This window comes from Penaeus japonicus, unplaced genomic scaffold (assembly GCF_977035675.1).
Source record: "Penaeus japonicus unplaced genomic scaffold, GWHDUDI00000001_assembly GWHDUDI00000031, whole genome shotgun sequence".
NCBI lineage: Eukaryota > Metazoa > Arthropoda > Malacostraca > Decapoda > Penaeidae > Penaeus > Penaeus japonicus.
The window spans coordinates 6,757,507-6,773,106 of record NW_028234433.1 but is presented as its reverse complement, the minus strand read 5'-3'; the positions used below and the strand labels follow the sequence as shown (position 1 = coordinate 6,773,106).

Here is a 15,600-nt window from a genome sequence, read left to right as displayed (position 1 = left end):
CCCCCCCCCCCCCCCTCTCCTCTCTCTCTCTCCTCCTCTCTTTCTCCCCTCTCTCTCTCTCTCTCTCTCTCTCTCTCTCTCTCTCTCTCTTCGCTTCTCTCTCTCTCTCTCCTCCCTCCACCCCCTCCCTCTCTCTCTCTCTCCTTCCACCCCCCCCTCTCTCTCTCAATCCTCTCCGCTCTCTCTCTCTCTCTCTCTCTCACTCTCTCCCCCCCTCCCCCCCGCTACCCCCCCTCCCCCCTCCCCTCTCCCCCCTCTCCCTCCCTCCTCCCCTCTCTCTCTCTTCGGTTTCTCTCCCTCTCACTCCCCCCCCCCCTCTCCCCCCAGCCCCACCCCCTCCTCTCTCTCTCTCTCTCTTCTCTCTCTCTCCCCTCTCTTCTCTCTTTCTCTCTCTCTCTCTCTCTCTCTCTACTCTTCCTCCTTGCTCTCGTCTCTCTCTCTCTTTCTCCCCCTTTCTCTCTCTCTCTTTCTCCCTCATCTCTATCTCTCTTCTTCCCGTCTCTATCTCTCTTCTCCTCCTCTCTCTTATCTCCTCTCTCCCTCTCCCTCTCGGCTCTCGTCTCCCCCTCTTATCTCTATCTCTTCTCCCCCCTTTCTCCCTATCTCTTCTCACCCCTCTCTCTCTCTCTTCTCCCCCCTCTCTCCTTATCTCTTCTCCCCCCTTTCTCTCTCTCTTCTCCCCTATGTGACATTCTTCTCCCCCCCCCTCTCTCTTTTCTCCTCCCTTTCTCTCTCTCTCTCTTCTCCCCTGTGTGACACTCTTCCCCCCCCCCCTCTCGCTCTCTTCTCCCCCTCTCTATCTCTCTTCTCCCCTTTTTTCTCTCTCTCTCTTCTTCCCCCTTTCTCCCTATCTCTTCTCCCCCCTTTTTCCCTATCTCTTCTCAACCCTCTCTCTCTCTCTCTTCTCCCCCCTCTCTCCCTATCTCTTCTCCCCCCTTTCTCTCTCTCTCTTCTCCCCTATGTGACATTCTTCTCCCCGCCCTCTCTCTTTTCTCCCCCCTCTGACACTCTTCTCCCCCTTTCTCTCTCTCTCTTCTCCCCCCTCTCTATCTCTCTTCTCCCCTTTTTTCTCTCTCTCTCTTCTCCCCCCTCTCTCTCTCTTCTCCCCCCTCTCTCTCTCTTCTCCCCTCTCTCTCTCTTCTCCCCCCCCTCTCTCTTCTCTCCCCTCTCTCTCTCTTCTCCCCACATCTCTCTCTTCTCCCCCTCTGACTCTCTTCTCCCCTCTCTCTCTCTCTCCCCCTCTCTCTATCTCTTCTCCCCTCTCTCTCTCTTCTCCCCCCCCTCTCTCTCTCCTCCCCCTCTCTCTCTCTCTCTCTTCTCCCTCTCTCTCTCTTCTCTTCCTCAAGGATCGGTACTAGGCCCGATTATTTTTTTAATTTACGTCAATGATCTATCAGAGTGTTTGCCTAGTAACTGTGTGACCCAATATGTGACCGACGCCGCTTCTCCAGGCGGAACAAAAACATGCATATTAGAATTAGTAGAAAGGCGCGAGAAATTCTTGTCGACTGCAAATCATACTTTCAGAGGAATGGCTTATTATAAATGAGAAGACCACACTCATCGGCTCCACGACACTATATTTCCACCCGTTGCCGATGATATTGTTATAAATTGGTAATGACTCTCCTTTAATACCTTGTAAACGTGTTAAGAACTTGGGGACGAATACTTTGCTCCACCTCTGGTTTTTAATATTCTAAAGATGAAATGTGTAGAAAAGTAATGGGCACGCTTCAATATCTCAATCGGACTAACGGACTATTTGAAAACAACTCCACTCGAATCAATATTGTTAAAACACTCTTGCTTTAGCATTATACCTCGTGCGTTTGGGGCTCTATTAATATAACTCAAATGACAGAGTTACGCACCTTCAAACTTTCGCAGCAAAGTCGCTTTTAGGGGGGTTGAGGAAATAAGACCATGAAAACCCCAGCTTTTAAACAATCGACTGCTTAGTCGATGATACTTCTTCTACGAGTTAGTATTTTAGTTTTTAGGATTTTAAAATAAAGGAGTTACCTGAATTTGCCTTTTTAAACCATGTATTACTATTAATGCAATCAGAGGTTACATCTACGAGACAATCATAACATTGTTTGTTGCTCGAACCAATAACTCAGACGCATGAAAACGTTATCAGTGAGAGGCCCAATAATTTGGCACAAACATTTCCCATTCAGGTTCAGTTCAAGCCCCTTTCTGTTTTTAAAGGCAGCTGACGAAATATCTGCATATCCACACAGAATGATCTTCCGTATCAAACGATTTTGCAATTTAGAATGACCAACCTTAATATTGTTCTAATTTCTGTCACATGTCCTTATGGTTCGCACAAGAAGGATACTTATATAATACCCGAGATGTTTTTATTACTTTATTCTTTTGTACATTATTTCAATACATAGATGCATGTAAACGTTCAATCTAATATTCTCTCACCCGTATGGAAATATCTTGTACATAAGACTATTATATGATTATTTGCATTCAATTGACATTTGTGCTATCCCTTCCATTCTACCAAGGCTAATATGTGTAACTTATATCTTTACATTTATTCTATAGTGCCATATATAATATATATCCTTATAAGTTTCTAATGTTATACAATTCAGACTGAATTGTATTATTGTATTGTATATTTTGTACTGTAAACTTTTATTTTATCTCTCTCTCTCTCTCTTTCTCTCTCCTTCTCTCTCTCTCTCTTTCTCTTTCTCTCTCTGTAAGGCACTGGTATTGTACATCATGCGACCCAAGACATTGATCATATATTTTTACTTAATTCATTGCAATATCGCTGGCAGTCTGTTTTGACCTGATGCATCTGTTTTCAGCTTCTCTAAATAGCTGTCTTTGCTAACGGAAGGCATTAGGCATAGGAAGTTGACTCAGTATTTATACTTAAGAGGACACACAAGGAACCCAGAGACAGATCAGAGGAGAGCAGGTCAGACATACAAGAGCGAACAGCACTGACTTCCGGCCTGATGGCCGGAAGTCTGGTGTATGAGAAGTCCACAATAAAGACCATGGCACATGAACGTCTGATCATCCACCACCGACAACCAGGGCATCGGGTGCTTTACAACTGGTCCCAGTGGTGGGTTACACTCTCTCTCTCTCTCTCTTTTTCTCTCTCTCTCTCTCTCTTTTTTTCTCTCTCTCTCTCTTTTTCTCTCACTATCTCTCTTTTTTTCTCACTATCTCTCTTTTTTTCTCACTATCTCTCTTTTTTTCTCACTATCTCTCTTTTTTTCTCACTATCTCTCTTTTCTCTCTCTCTCTTCTCTCTCTCTTTTCTCTCTCTCTTTTCTCTCTCTCTCTCTCTTTTCTCTCTTTTTTTCTCTCTCTCCTTCTCTCTCTCTTTCTCTCCTCTCTCTCTCTCTTTCTCTCATCATTCTCTCTCTCTCTCTTTCTCTCATCATTCTCTCTCTCTCTCTTTCTCTCATCATTCTCTCTCTCTCTCTTTCTCTCATCATTCTCTCTCTCTCTCTTTCTCTCATCATTCTCTCTCTCTCTCTTTCTCTCATCATTCTCTCTCTCTCTCTTTCTCTCATCATTCTCTCTCTCTCTCTTTCTCTCATCATTCTCTCTCTTTCTCTTTCGCTCTCTCTCTCTCTCTCTCTCTCTCTCTCTCTCTCTCTCTCTCTCTCTCTCTCTCTCTCTCTCTCTCTCTCTTTCTCTCTCTGTGTTTGTGTGTGTGTATATGTATGTATATATGTATGTATATGTTTATATATAAATATTATATATATATATATATATATATATATATATATATATATATATATATGTATATATATATATGTAAATATATATTATATATATTCTATGGGTATATATATATTATATGTATATGTATATGTATATACATATATATTAGTATATGTATATGTAGATATATATTATGTATATGTATATATATCTCAATATATGTATATGTAATATATATATATTATGTATATGTATATATATAATATATATTATGTATATGTAAAATATGTATATATATATATATAATATTCTATTATATACTTATGTTATATGTTATATGTATATATATCATATTATGTATATGTATATGTATATATATATATCTATGATATATGTATATGTATAAATCTATATATATATTATGTATTATGATATATGTATATGTATATATATATACTATTGACATGTATTATGTATATGTATATGTATATATGTATTATGTATATGTATATGTATATATATAATCTTTATATATATATTATATATTATGTATATATATATATTATTATATAAAACATGTATAATGTATATGTATATATATATTATATATTATGTATATGTATATGTATAGATATATTAGATATTATGTATATGTATAGGTATATGTATATATTATGTATATATCATATTGTATATATATACTATATTCTATATTATGAATATGTATATGTATATATATATATATATATTTATGTATATGTATATATTATTATATATATTATGTATATGAATAAAGTATATATATATATATTATATATTATGTATATGTATATGTATATATATATATATTATATATTATGTATATGTACATATATATATTAATATATATATTATGTATATGTATATGTATATATATATATTATATATTATGTATATGTATATGTATATATATATTATATATTATGTATATGTATATGTATATGTATATGTATATGTATATGTATATATATAGTATTTGTTTTGTTATATATATATATTATGTATATGTATTATGTAATATATTATATTTATTATGTATATGTTATATGTATATATTATGTATATGAGATTATATGTATAATATTATATATATATGTTATAATATATATATACTATTATATTATTATGTATATGTATATATTATATATATATATATATATTTCAATATAAATATGTTATATGTATGAATGGGATATATTATGTATATTGTATATGTATATTATATATTATATATATGTATATGTAATTATATTATATGTATCTATATATTTATGACTTATATGTATATATATATATATATTATATATTATGTAATATTGTTATGTTATATATACATATTATATATTATGTATATGTTTATGTATATAACTTACATATTATATATTATATATTATGTATATGTTATATATATATTATATATATATGTATTATGTATAAACAAACACCCATACACACAACAATATTCACACACACGCACACCACACACCACACACACTCACCACACACACCAAAAAACCCACACACAGCCACAACACACACACACACATATATTATAAATATTATGTTATATGTTATATATTATATATATATCAATAATGCGTATATGTATATGTTATATAGATATATATTATATATTATTTGTTGTATATGGTGTGTTTAATAGTGGTATTATATATATTATTATATTATATATATGTATATGTATATATTATAGAATTAATATTGAGTAATATGTGCGAGTAGTATATGTATATATATTATATAAATTTTATAGTAGTATAGTAGTGGCACGGCACTCTATATGTATTATATATATATATAATATATATATTATATTATATATATATATATTATATATGTATATATATATATACACAAACAAAAAACACCAAAAAAAAAACCAACAACCAACCAAACACAACACACCACCAACACAACAAAAAAAAAACACACAACAACAAACAAAACAAAAACACACAAAAACCAAACAAAACCACAAAAAACAAAAACAACAAACACAAAAACACACAAAACACAACAAAACAACCCAAAAAAAAAAACACACAACACAAACCCAACAACACAACAACAAACAAAAACACAAAAAAAAACACAAACAAAACACCAAACAAAAACCACACAAACAAAAAACCAACAAAAAAAACAAAACACAAAACACAAAAAAACACACAAAAACACAACAACCACACACACAAAAAACACAACAAAACACACAAAAAAAAAAAAAAAACACACACACAAAAAACCAACAACAAAACAACCAACACAACAAACCAAAACAAAAAACACAACAACCCAAAAAAACAACAAACACAAACCAACAAAACAAACACAACACCAAACACACACACAACACAAAAAACAACAACACAACAAACAACACACAACAAAACACAAAACAACACACACAAACACAAACACCACACACACCCAACACAAACACCACAACACAAAAAAAACAACACAACACAAAACACAAACAAAACCAAAACACAACCAAAACACAACCAAAACAAACAACACACAACAAACACAAACACCAAACCAACAAACAAACAAAACACAAACAAAACACCACACAACAAACCCACACACACCCACAAACACACAAAAACCAAAACACACACCCACCACAAACCAAACAAACAAACACACACAAACCCCACCAACAACACAACAACACAACACACAAACACACACAACACACATACACAAACACAACACACAAACACACACAAACACAAACACACACACAACACACAAACACAAACACACACACAAACACACACACACACAAACACAACACACACAAACACACACACTCACACACACACAACACTAACACACACACACAAACACACACACACAACACTAACACAAACACAACACACAACACACACACACAACCACAACACACACAACACAAACAAAACACACAACACACACAACACAAACACACACACACACACACACACAACACAACCAAACACACACACAACACAACACAAACCCCACACACAACACCAAACACACATACACAACCAAACCCAAACACACATACAACAACACACACACACAACAACACAACAACACAACACACACACAACAACACACACACACACATACACAACCACACAACAACACAACACACACACCACACACACAACACACAACACACACCACACACAACAAACACACACACACACAAACACACAACACAACCACACAACAACAACACACAACAACACAACAACACACACACACACACAACACACACACACAACACAAACACAACACACACACAACCAAACACCACACAACACCACAACCACACAACACACACAACACACACAACACACAACACCACACACAACACAATAAACACAACACACACAAACACACAACACACACACACAACACACAACACACACAACACACACAACACACACACACACACACCCACAAACACACACACAAACAAACACACACCACACACAAACAACACACAACAACACACAAACAAACAAACACACAAACAAACACAACACCACAAACACAAACAACAACACAAACACACACACACAACAACAACAACAACACAAAACACACCACACAACACAAACCAAACAACACAAACCAAACAACACAAACCAAACAACACAAACCAAACAACACACACACACACACAACAACACACACCACAACAAACACACACACAACACACAACACACAACACAAACACAACAACACAACACACACAACCACAACACACAACAAACACCACACAACACACACACACACACCAAACACAACACACAACACACAACACCCACACACACACAACACACACAACAAACACAACACAAAACACACACACACAACAAACACCACACACACCACACACCAAACAACACACAACACACACAAACACAACACAACACACACCCACACACACCACACACACAAACACACAACACAAACACCACACAACACACACAACAAAACAACAAACAACACACACACAACACACAACACACACACACAAACACACAACACACAACACACCAAAACACAAACACACCACAACACACACACAACACACACCACACCAACAAACACACAACAAACACACACAACACAACACACAACAACACACACACAAAACAAAACACACACAACACACAACAACACACACACAAACACAACACACAACACACACAACACCAACAACCACCAACACACACAACACACCCAACACAACACAACACACATACACAACACACAACAACACAAACACACAACACACACAACAACACAACACACAACACACACAACACACACAACACAACACACACACACAACACAACACACACACACAACAAACACAACACAACACAAAACACAAACAAACCACACACACAAACACACAGACACCACACACACACACACACAACAACAAAACACAAAACACACACACACACAACACACAACAACACAACACACACAAACAACACACAAACAAAACACACAAACAACACAACACAACACACACACACACACACAAAACCACACACACACAACACAACACAACACACACACAACACACACACAAACAACAACAACAACACACAACAACCACACACACAACACACAACCACAAACAACACACAAACACACACACACACACAAAACAACAAAAACAACAACACACACACACACACACAAACACACAAACACAACACACCGACACACAACACCAAACAACACAAAAAACACAAACACACACACAAACACACACACACACAAACCACACAACCACACACAAAACCACACACACAACACACACAACACAAAACCAACACAACACACAACAAACACACACAACCACAACAACCAACACACACAACACACACACATACACACAACACACAAACACACACACACACACACAACACACAACACACACACAACCACACACACAACACAACAACCACACAACACAACACACACACAAACACACACAACTAATTCAGTATGCATACTGCATATGTATATGTAAGACATTATACAGCACATGTCCTCAGACAATGTACAGCCACTGCCACAGGCAATGACTGCATAAGCCTCTTATCATAATTAAGCCAAAGCCACAACTGCGTATTTGACAAATTTGTATTACTTCCTCATATTGTCTTTGTCATGCTTAAAGTGTCATTTGACAATGCATATGCCTCATGCAATTTAATGTTTGCCATATTGAGCATATTTTGATATAAGGCATATGCATTATGTATATTGTAATAATGTATGCTAACCATGCATTTGTATGCATATGAAAATTTAATCCTATGGCATTAGTGTATTTGTAATTGGCCTTTGTATTTTGTATGCATATGCATCGTTGCATTATGTAATGCATAATGTAATTATGTATAGCATCATGTATTTGACAGCATATGAAAAAATTGTTATTGCAATAGATCATTCTACACTGATGATGTATTTGGCATGCCTGACATAAAATCATTTTATTAAAGTATTTGACATGCTAAATTCATCTTATTCATTGCATGTACTATTGAGGATGGTGTACAATATAATGTCTTAGACACTGTATCTGAAAGCATACGATCAACCACACATTTTATCATATCATGCTTTAACCCACTCACGACGGGGGCATTCCAGCCTTGCATGTCACAATGCCGGGGCTTTTGAACGCTTAGGCCTAAATCAATTAAATGACGAATGAGCTGTACCGTAGTGTACCACCCGTCCAGAGAGGGTTAATCATACTTTACTTAACATGTTTTACTGATCATGTTTGTCTGAATTCAATTTTTTTTTTTTTTTTTTTTTGGCGGCTTAGAGAAAGGGGAAAAGATAACCTAATGCAATGCATGATCTTGATACATTTATATAATCTTTTCGGGAACAGCAGATTACAGAATTGGCCTACTTCAAGAGTTCCAGCCTATTTTTGAGGATGTTCCTTGGGTTTGGATGCTTTTTGATGTGAGAAAAAAAGGTGATGCAGATACGGATGCAGATCCAAATGATATGGGTAAGGATGTGGGGGGAGGGAGAGGCTCTCTTCTTTCCCACATTTTGTACAGTATAGCATTACTTTGGTGTGAAGTTATTATTACCTACAAAACAATTGTCTTTTTGCTTTTCTGGTTAAAAAAGAAAAAATAGTTTTTGTTGCTAGAACTAATTCTTACTAATATCAAGCAAGGGCTTCTAAACAAATGTACTTTATTTTTCTCATTATTGGATTCGAGGATTCGAAATAGATATAACATATCTAGGTTTGTAACTTTCAAGGAATAAAGATCAAACAATTATGAGAACTATTTTATACAATAATGTGGTTGATTGAACATCATCTATCTACACATTATATAACTGCAGCATTGATAGAGCCTGTCATATGATACACACCTCTCAATACAATAAAAATAAAAAAAAGGACACTAAAATGGCTCTAGGTTTACAACAAACGATGGAAAGACTTTTCCCGCTCTCAAGGTAAGTTGCGTAGAGCGGCTTCGCTCTGAAATAAAACCCATCCTGGAGACTGAGCAAGGAAATCTATGACTGTCTGTAATGGGTTAATTGTGTAATTCTGTTATATCTAATGGGTTTATAGATGTAATTCTGCTATTTTAATTTTGAATGTTTTTTTGTTTTTTTTTTCTTTGTTTTTCAACCTTTCCCATCTCACAGTACAATGAAGAAGGGTAATAATGAAGATGGCTTTCTATTGTCTGACTATATACATACATATTTGAATTAGTCAAACAAACACAAATAAAATATTTTAATCATTTATTCTCATAAATGTCCATATATATACACTATACATATAAAGCTAAAGTTTAGAGTGGCACTTCATTTGGCCTGTGCCAATTTTTGAATAGCTTCTCCAACTTGACCAGAAGTGAGGCCCTCTAAGGAAACGCTGGCTTCTTTGCCCAAATCTGTTTAAATAAACAAACACATTAGGGTTCTGCAACAGTGAAACAAGAAAATATTTAGTTTTAATTCTATTTAATAGTTTTTACTCAATTGCTGTCTAGCAACAAGAACAGTCTATCTTCCATGCTAAATATTTAACCCATTCACGATGGAACGTATTTTTGCCTAGATGATAACTGCTCAAGGATTCATGCCGGGGTGTTTTCTTGCTGCACAGGGCCACGATGAAGCTCTCAGAGCGTTTTTCACCCACCCTATTCATATGGTTTTCATGAATGAGTCTACAGTGTAAAGGCACGTAAAAATATTGCCAAGTTCAGTGGAGTTATTTTAGTAGGTAGGAAAAAAAAAAAAGTGACAGTAATACCTTTCTATTATTCTTTTATTGAACTCAACTTCTATGTGAAAAGACCAATGAAAAGCAGTAAAGAATATAGGCAATCTCTTAGTGGGGTATCAAAAAACATGTATACTTTTTTTTTTCTTACCAAAACAAAGATTACTCATGTACATTTGAGTATTTACATGGACCTCATGATATCACGAGTAACTGACAAATTAGTAGTAGAATTGCATTAAAGTAAAAAATTATTATTTCTTGGCCAACCACATTTGATTTTACAATAGTCTTTTGACTCATCTTTTTATTCAACTGATCAAGAAGCTGAAATTGCCACTGTCATCAATATCACATAGTTTTGTGACTTTTTGTGAGACTCAAACACCTAAAGTAACAGAGTCTAAGAAATTATATAAGTAAAATAATTATATTTAAAAACACTCTAGCGACCTATTGCTGACATTTCAGTACATCACAAATGTCCCTCCCAGAACTCAGCAAGAAAATGCACAATGTCTCAGGACGTCACCTGGGACTGGGGATATTTTTTGATCACATGATAGGACATCAACTGGCATGAATGGGTTAACATGGAGCAATATTGCTCCAACAGGATATGCAATATTTACAATATGTAATGAGAATTCATACTTGTATACTTTTTCCTTTAAATCCATGTACTACATAAAACTTTTTCTTTTGACTGACAAACTGTTGCTATTGCAACAAAACCCTATTGCAAACACCCTTTAACCCATTCACTATTTCGGGTCTAAATGGTCGGAATGCCAGGGTATTCAAACGCATAAGCCAAACGCCTAGATATTCTCGCTCACCCGGCGCCCCGGCCTTGACTAAATATCTTGTGTCTGGCGTCTGACCCAAAAACCACTGAACATGATAGCAAGTCAACCGGTGCGAATGGGTTAAGATCTTCTAAGAACAAAAAATTGTTTTCAATCTTATGGTTAACAATTAAGCCTCTATTTTCAGTATATTAAAAAATATCTAAGAAGTCATACCATATCTTGCCCAGGCCTTGGGTTGAACACCAGAGCACTCCCTGATGAGAATGGGGAACTTTGGGTTGGCTTGCTTTAGACCCACATAGCTGCTCTCAATGAAGTCTCTGAAAAGGGAATAAGATTTCAATTGGGTGTGTTGGTGACATGATTTAATAGTTGCAAAAACATTTGTGCATAGTCATCTCAGAAATATCTTCAAATGATTTAGACAATTTAATTAAGCAATAATAATTATTGATAAAATACTTTCCTCTGATTAATTTCTACAATAAAGTGTATAAAAAGACCTATAGGATACTGATAATGTCTGCATATATTTATCCTTTAAAGACAATTTTACAATTTTTTTTTTTTTTTTTTTTTTACTTTTAATGAAGAATAGGTATTTCAATACAACATAAAAGTAACAATTCTAACATGTTTAGAAATAAATTATCTAATACTGTAACCAAAACAAAGATTAAATGGTAAAAGTATAGACCTAATAACATCTGTATCTTATTACAAGGAAGTCGAGTTACACAAGTAACTTCCTTAAATCTGTTGCATACAATAGGGAGATATTGCTTGTCAAAACTCAGTAATATTCACATTACTTCTTTCTTGTATCACTATTTTACATTATAAAATTTAACTTATATCTGTGGTTTTATTCATTTCTATATTCAATAACCTTAAATAAATTTTAATCATTTTCATATCAATAATAAATTTACACAGATAACAATCTTATAATTTTCATCTTCCTCTCCTTCTATGCACGGGTTTTGCTTCAACTTCCCCCCCCCCCATAAAATCATATCTACAATTAGCAAATTTTATTGAAGTTTCTTAGTTTTTGTATTCCTGTTTTACCTGAAATCCCAATTCTCTGTCTAGATCCAGATCATCCATAATAGCTGCTGCATTACAAAACAACAATATAAATACTTCATGTCCCCAATATTAATCATTTTGGCATGGATGGAGTGCTTGTACTGCATACTGTGGACATGTAGAAAATTTTGGCCACAGAAACCATATATACACCAAAAATATTAGCTCAAACAGCCTTGTGATGGACATTGAGTTTATCATGGGAATTTCTTTTGAATATTAACCCATTGTGTACGGGTGTCATGACACACATGTTGGCACAGATTAGCCCTAAAAGACAGGAGTCAATGCATACATGACGCAACATCAGGATCTGCTCACAGTTGAAGTGCACACACAGTCCTGAAGTATTATGGCAGTAACAGTACTAGCTTCAGAGCTACAGGGTTCCAAAGTCAGCCTAAACCTACATTTTATGGATAAATATTGCTTGGGCTAGTCTGTGCTACCCAGAGGGCAGAGAAAACCCTTCCCCGTCACTCTTTAGCCGGTGCCATTACTGTCCAAGACCACCCGCCCTGACGACCAGTTAGGTCGTATGGCACGCTATCCTCAATGGGTTAATATAAAAAATGATAACGATAAATTTGACTAATATCATCAGAGACTCAATGTAATTTATTGGGGCAGTAACCGTTATAACCTTAATAAAGTTGGGGTTATACTGACATTCAAAGAAAATTGGTGGGCACCACATTAGCAGCAGAGCTTCAAGCAATGGCCATCAATCCTTCACCACATATCTGGCACCACAGAGCTTGAACTGGGAGGCCTATGAGCTCTATCCTGCCAGAATATAGATGGTAGAGCTTTGATAGCTTTTGTCACTAACATTGTTACTGTAGAGCTTTTGTGGACTAAAAGTAATATATCTGGACAGTTATAGAAGAGTAATCCACAGATGCCAAAATTGTAAGTATCAGTGATGTGCACCACTTCTGAATGATTGTCAAAAGTTATCCACTACATCAGTGGGTAAATTATTAGAATAGGTCTGTATCATAGAATCCATCAAAATAGGTATCGACAGATTCCTTGTGATGTCTAGTGTGCTCTCATGGTGGTTTTAGTCAATGGAACCTAACAATGGCAAAAATATCAGATCTGATATGTGGGGAGGGAAATCGTATAGAAAAATTGGTAAATGGCCTATCAAAAAAATTGTATTTTATTGATGTCTACTAAAGTGATTACACATAACATGGTACATATCTGTCTTATGTAAAATATAGTTGAAAAATGTGTGGTTACTTTACAATCTACTCACCTGCTTGGCATACCACACAGTCATCACAGTTGCACGGTAAGAAGCGCTTTTGGGTGGGAATTTACAAAATCCTAACCCAATGACCAACCAAACCTTCCCTAGTCTTCAGGTTAGCCCTAGCCAGGGGGTGGTGGGGCCTTTGCAGACAGTGAACGTTTTTAGACACTCATATTGTACTTGTTTATTAGTTGCATTAAGTAATATTACTATATTTGGTTAGTAGACATCATAAAGAATCCACTCATACCAATGGGTTTTATGCTGCAGACTTATTCTAAAAATTTACAAACACCTGAAATTTAGAGGGAGAGATTTCTTGGTTTGAATGCATCATCGGAGAATTGTTAAAGTCCTGATAGCGGGGAAGGGAGGGTGTGAAGTATATCAAGGAAATTATGGGTTAAAACAGGCTTAAATGTATTAAAAATGTACAATAATCATACAAAAAATACTAAACAAACATTTAAAATCATTATGTTCTGTAGATTACATGTACTAATTCCCTTGTATCATATAGATGATGTGTGAAACTAGACCTATAACCAACATTTACTATGTATAACATAACTACCCTGGGGCTGGATTCACTAACATGCGATGGTAAGGCATTTACCAGCTGTCAACTACCAGAGCGTTTACCAGTCATGGCAAAGTGGGATTCATCAAGCGATGATAAGTCGCCTGGTAAGGGTAAATAGACTTTATCACCGTAATTTGATGGTAACTCTGGTAAATCGATTCCGCCAATCAGCGAGCGCCTTACATAATTTTTTAGGCTCCTTTGACCAATCCCGTAACATGTAAACAAAACCTGATCCAACAGCGACTTTTTTGTTTCAAGAAATGATAAAGATTTCTTCTGTGTTAAATTATTTCTATATAAATTAATTTCCTAGAAAGCATATTCTATTGCATGATCTTAGGGATCATATATAACGTAACGGTTTTCAAAAACATGCTTTTCTTTTTTTTTTAGATTGCAGTCGAAAGAAAAGAAACAATGGCTCCATGCAATGGTGGTGTTATTTGTATCAACGTTTTCCAAAAAGAAATGCCAATCAAACCCTAAGATTATGAATAATTGTATCTAAATTAATGCAAACACAAAAATAATTTATATATTTATATCTTTACTGTTTTTCAGCTGAATGTTATTAAAACAAAATGTTTGAATTTGTCAAATTATTAATTCCATGTATTATTTTCAGTTATTGTAGGCCTATGACGAAGCTGCATGAACATTATTCTCGCTTATTTCCTGTGAATTTTATTTATTTTTGTCATATTCATATGAAAATGAACAGTTGCCATCACTCTGATCATAATAA

The 15,600-nt window shown here is 35.4% G+C and overlaps 1 protein-coding gene across 1 annotated transcript in view; it reads right to left on the bottom strand.

Annotated features, from left to right (window-relative positions):
- Window positions 1–10,599: 10,599 nt before the first annotated feature.
- ND-B8 (NADH dehydrogenase (ubiquinone) B8 subunit) overlaps window positions 10,600–15,600 on the bottom strand; it is a 5,767-nt gene continuing 766 nt past the window's right edge. Inside the window, exons 2-3 of the mRNA XM_043031634.2 lie at window positions 12,127–12,233; window positions 10,600–10,766 (exon numbers count right to left, since the gene is read on the bottom strand). Of these exons, the coding sequence (XP_042887568.1) occupies window positions 10,678–10,766; window positions 12,127–12,233 (196 nt within the window). The 3' untranslated portion in view covers window positions 10,600–10,677. The remainder of the gene's footprint in view (window positions 10,767–12,126; window positions 12,234–15,600) is intronic.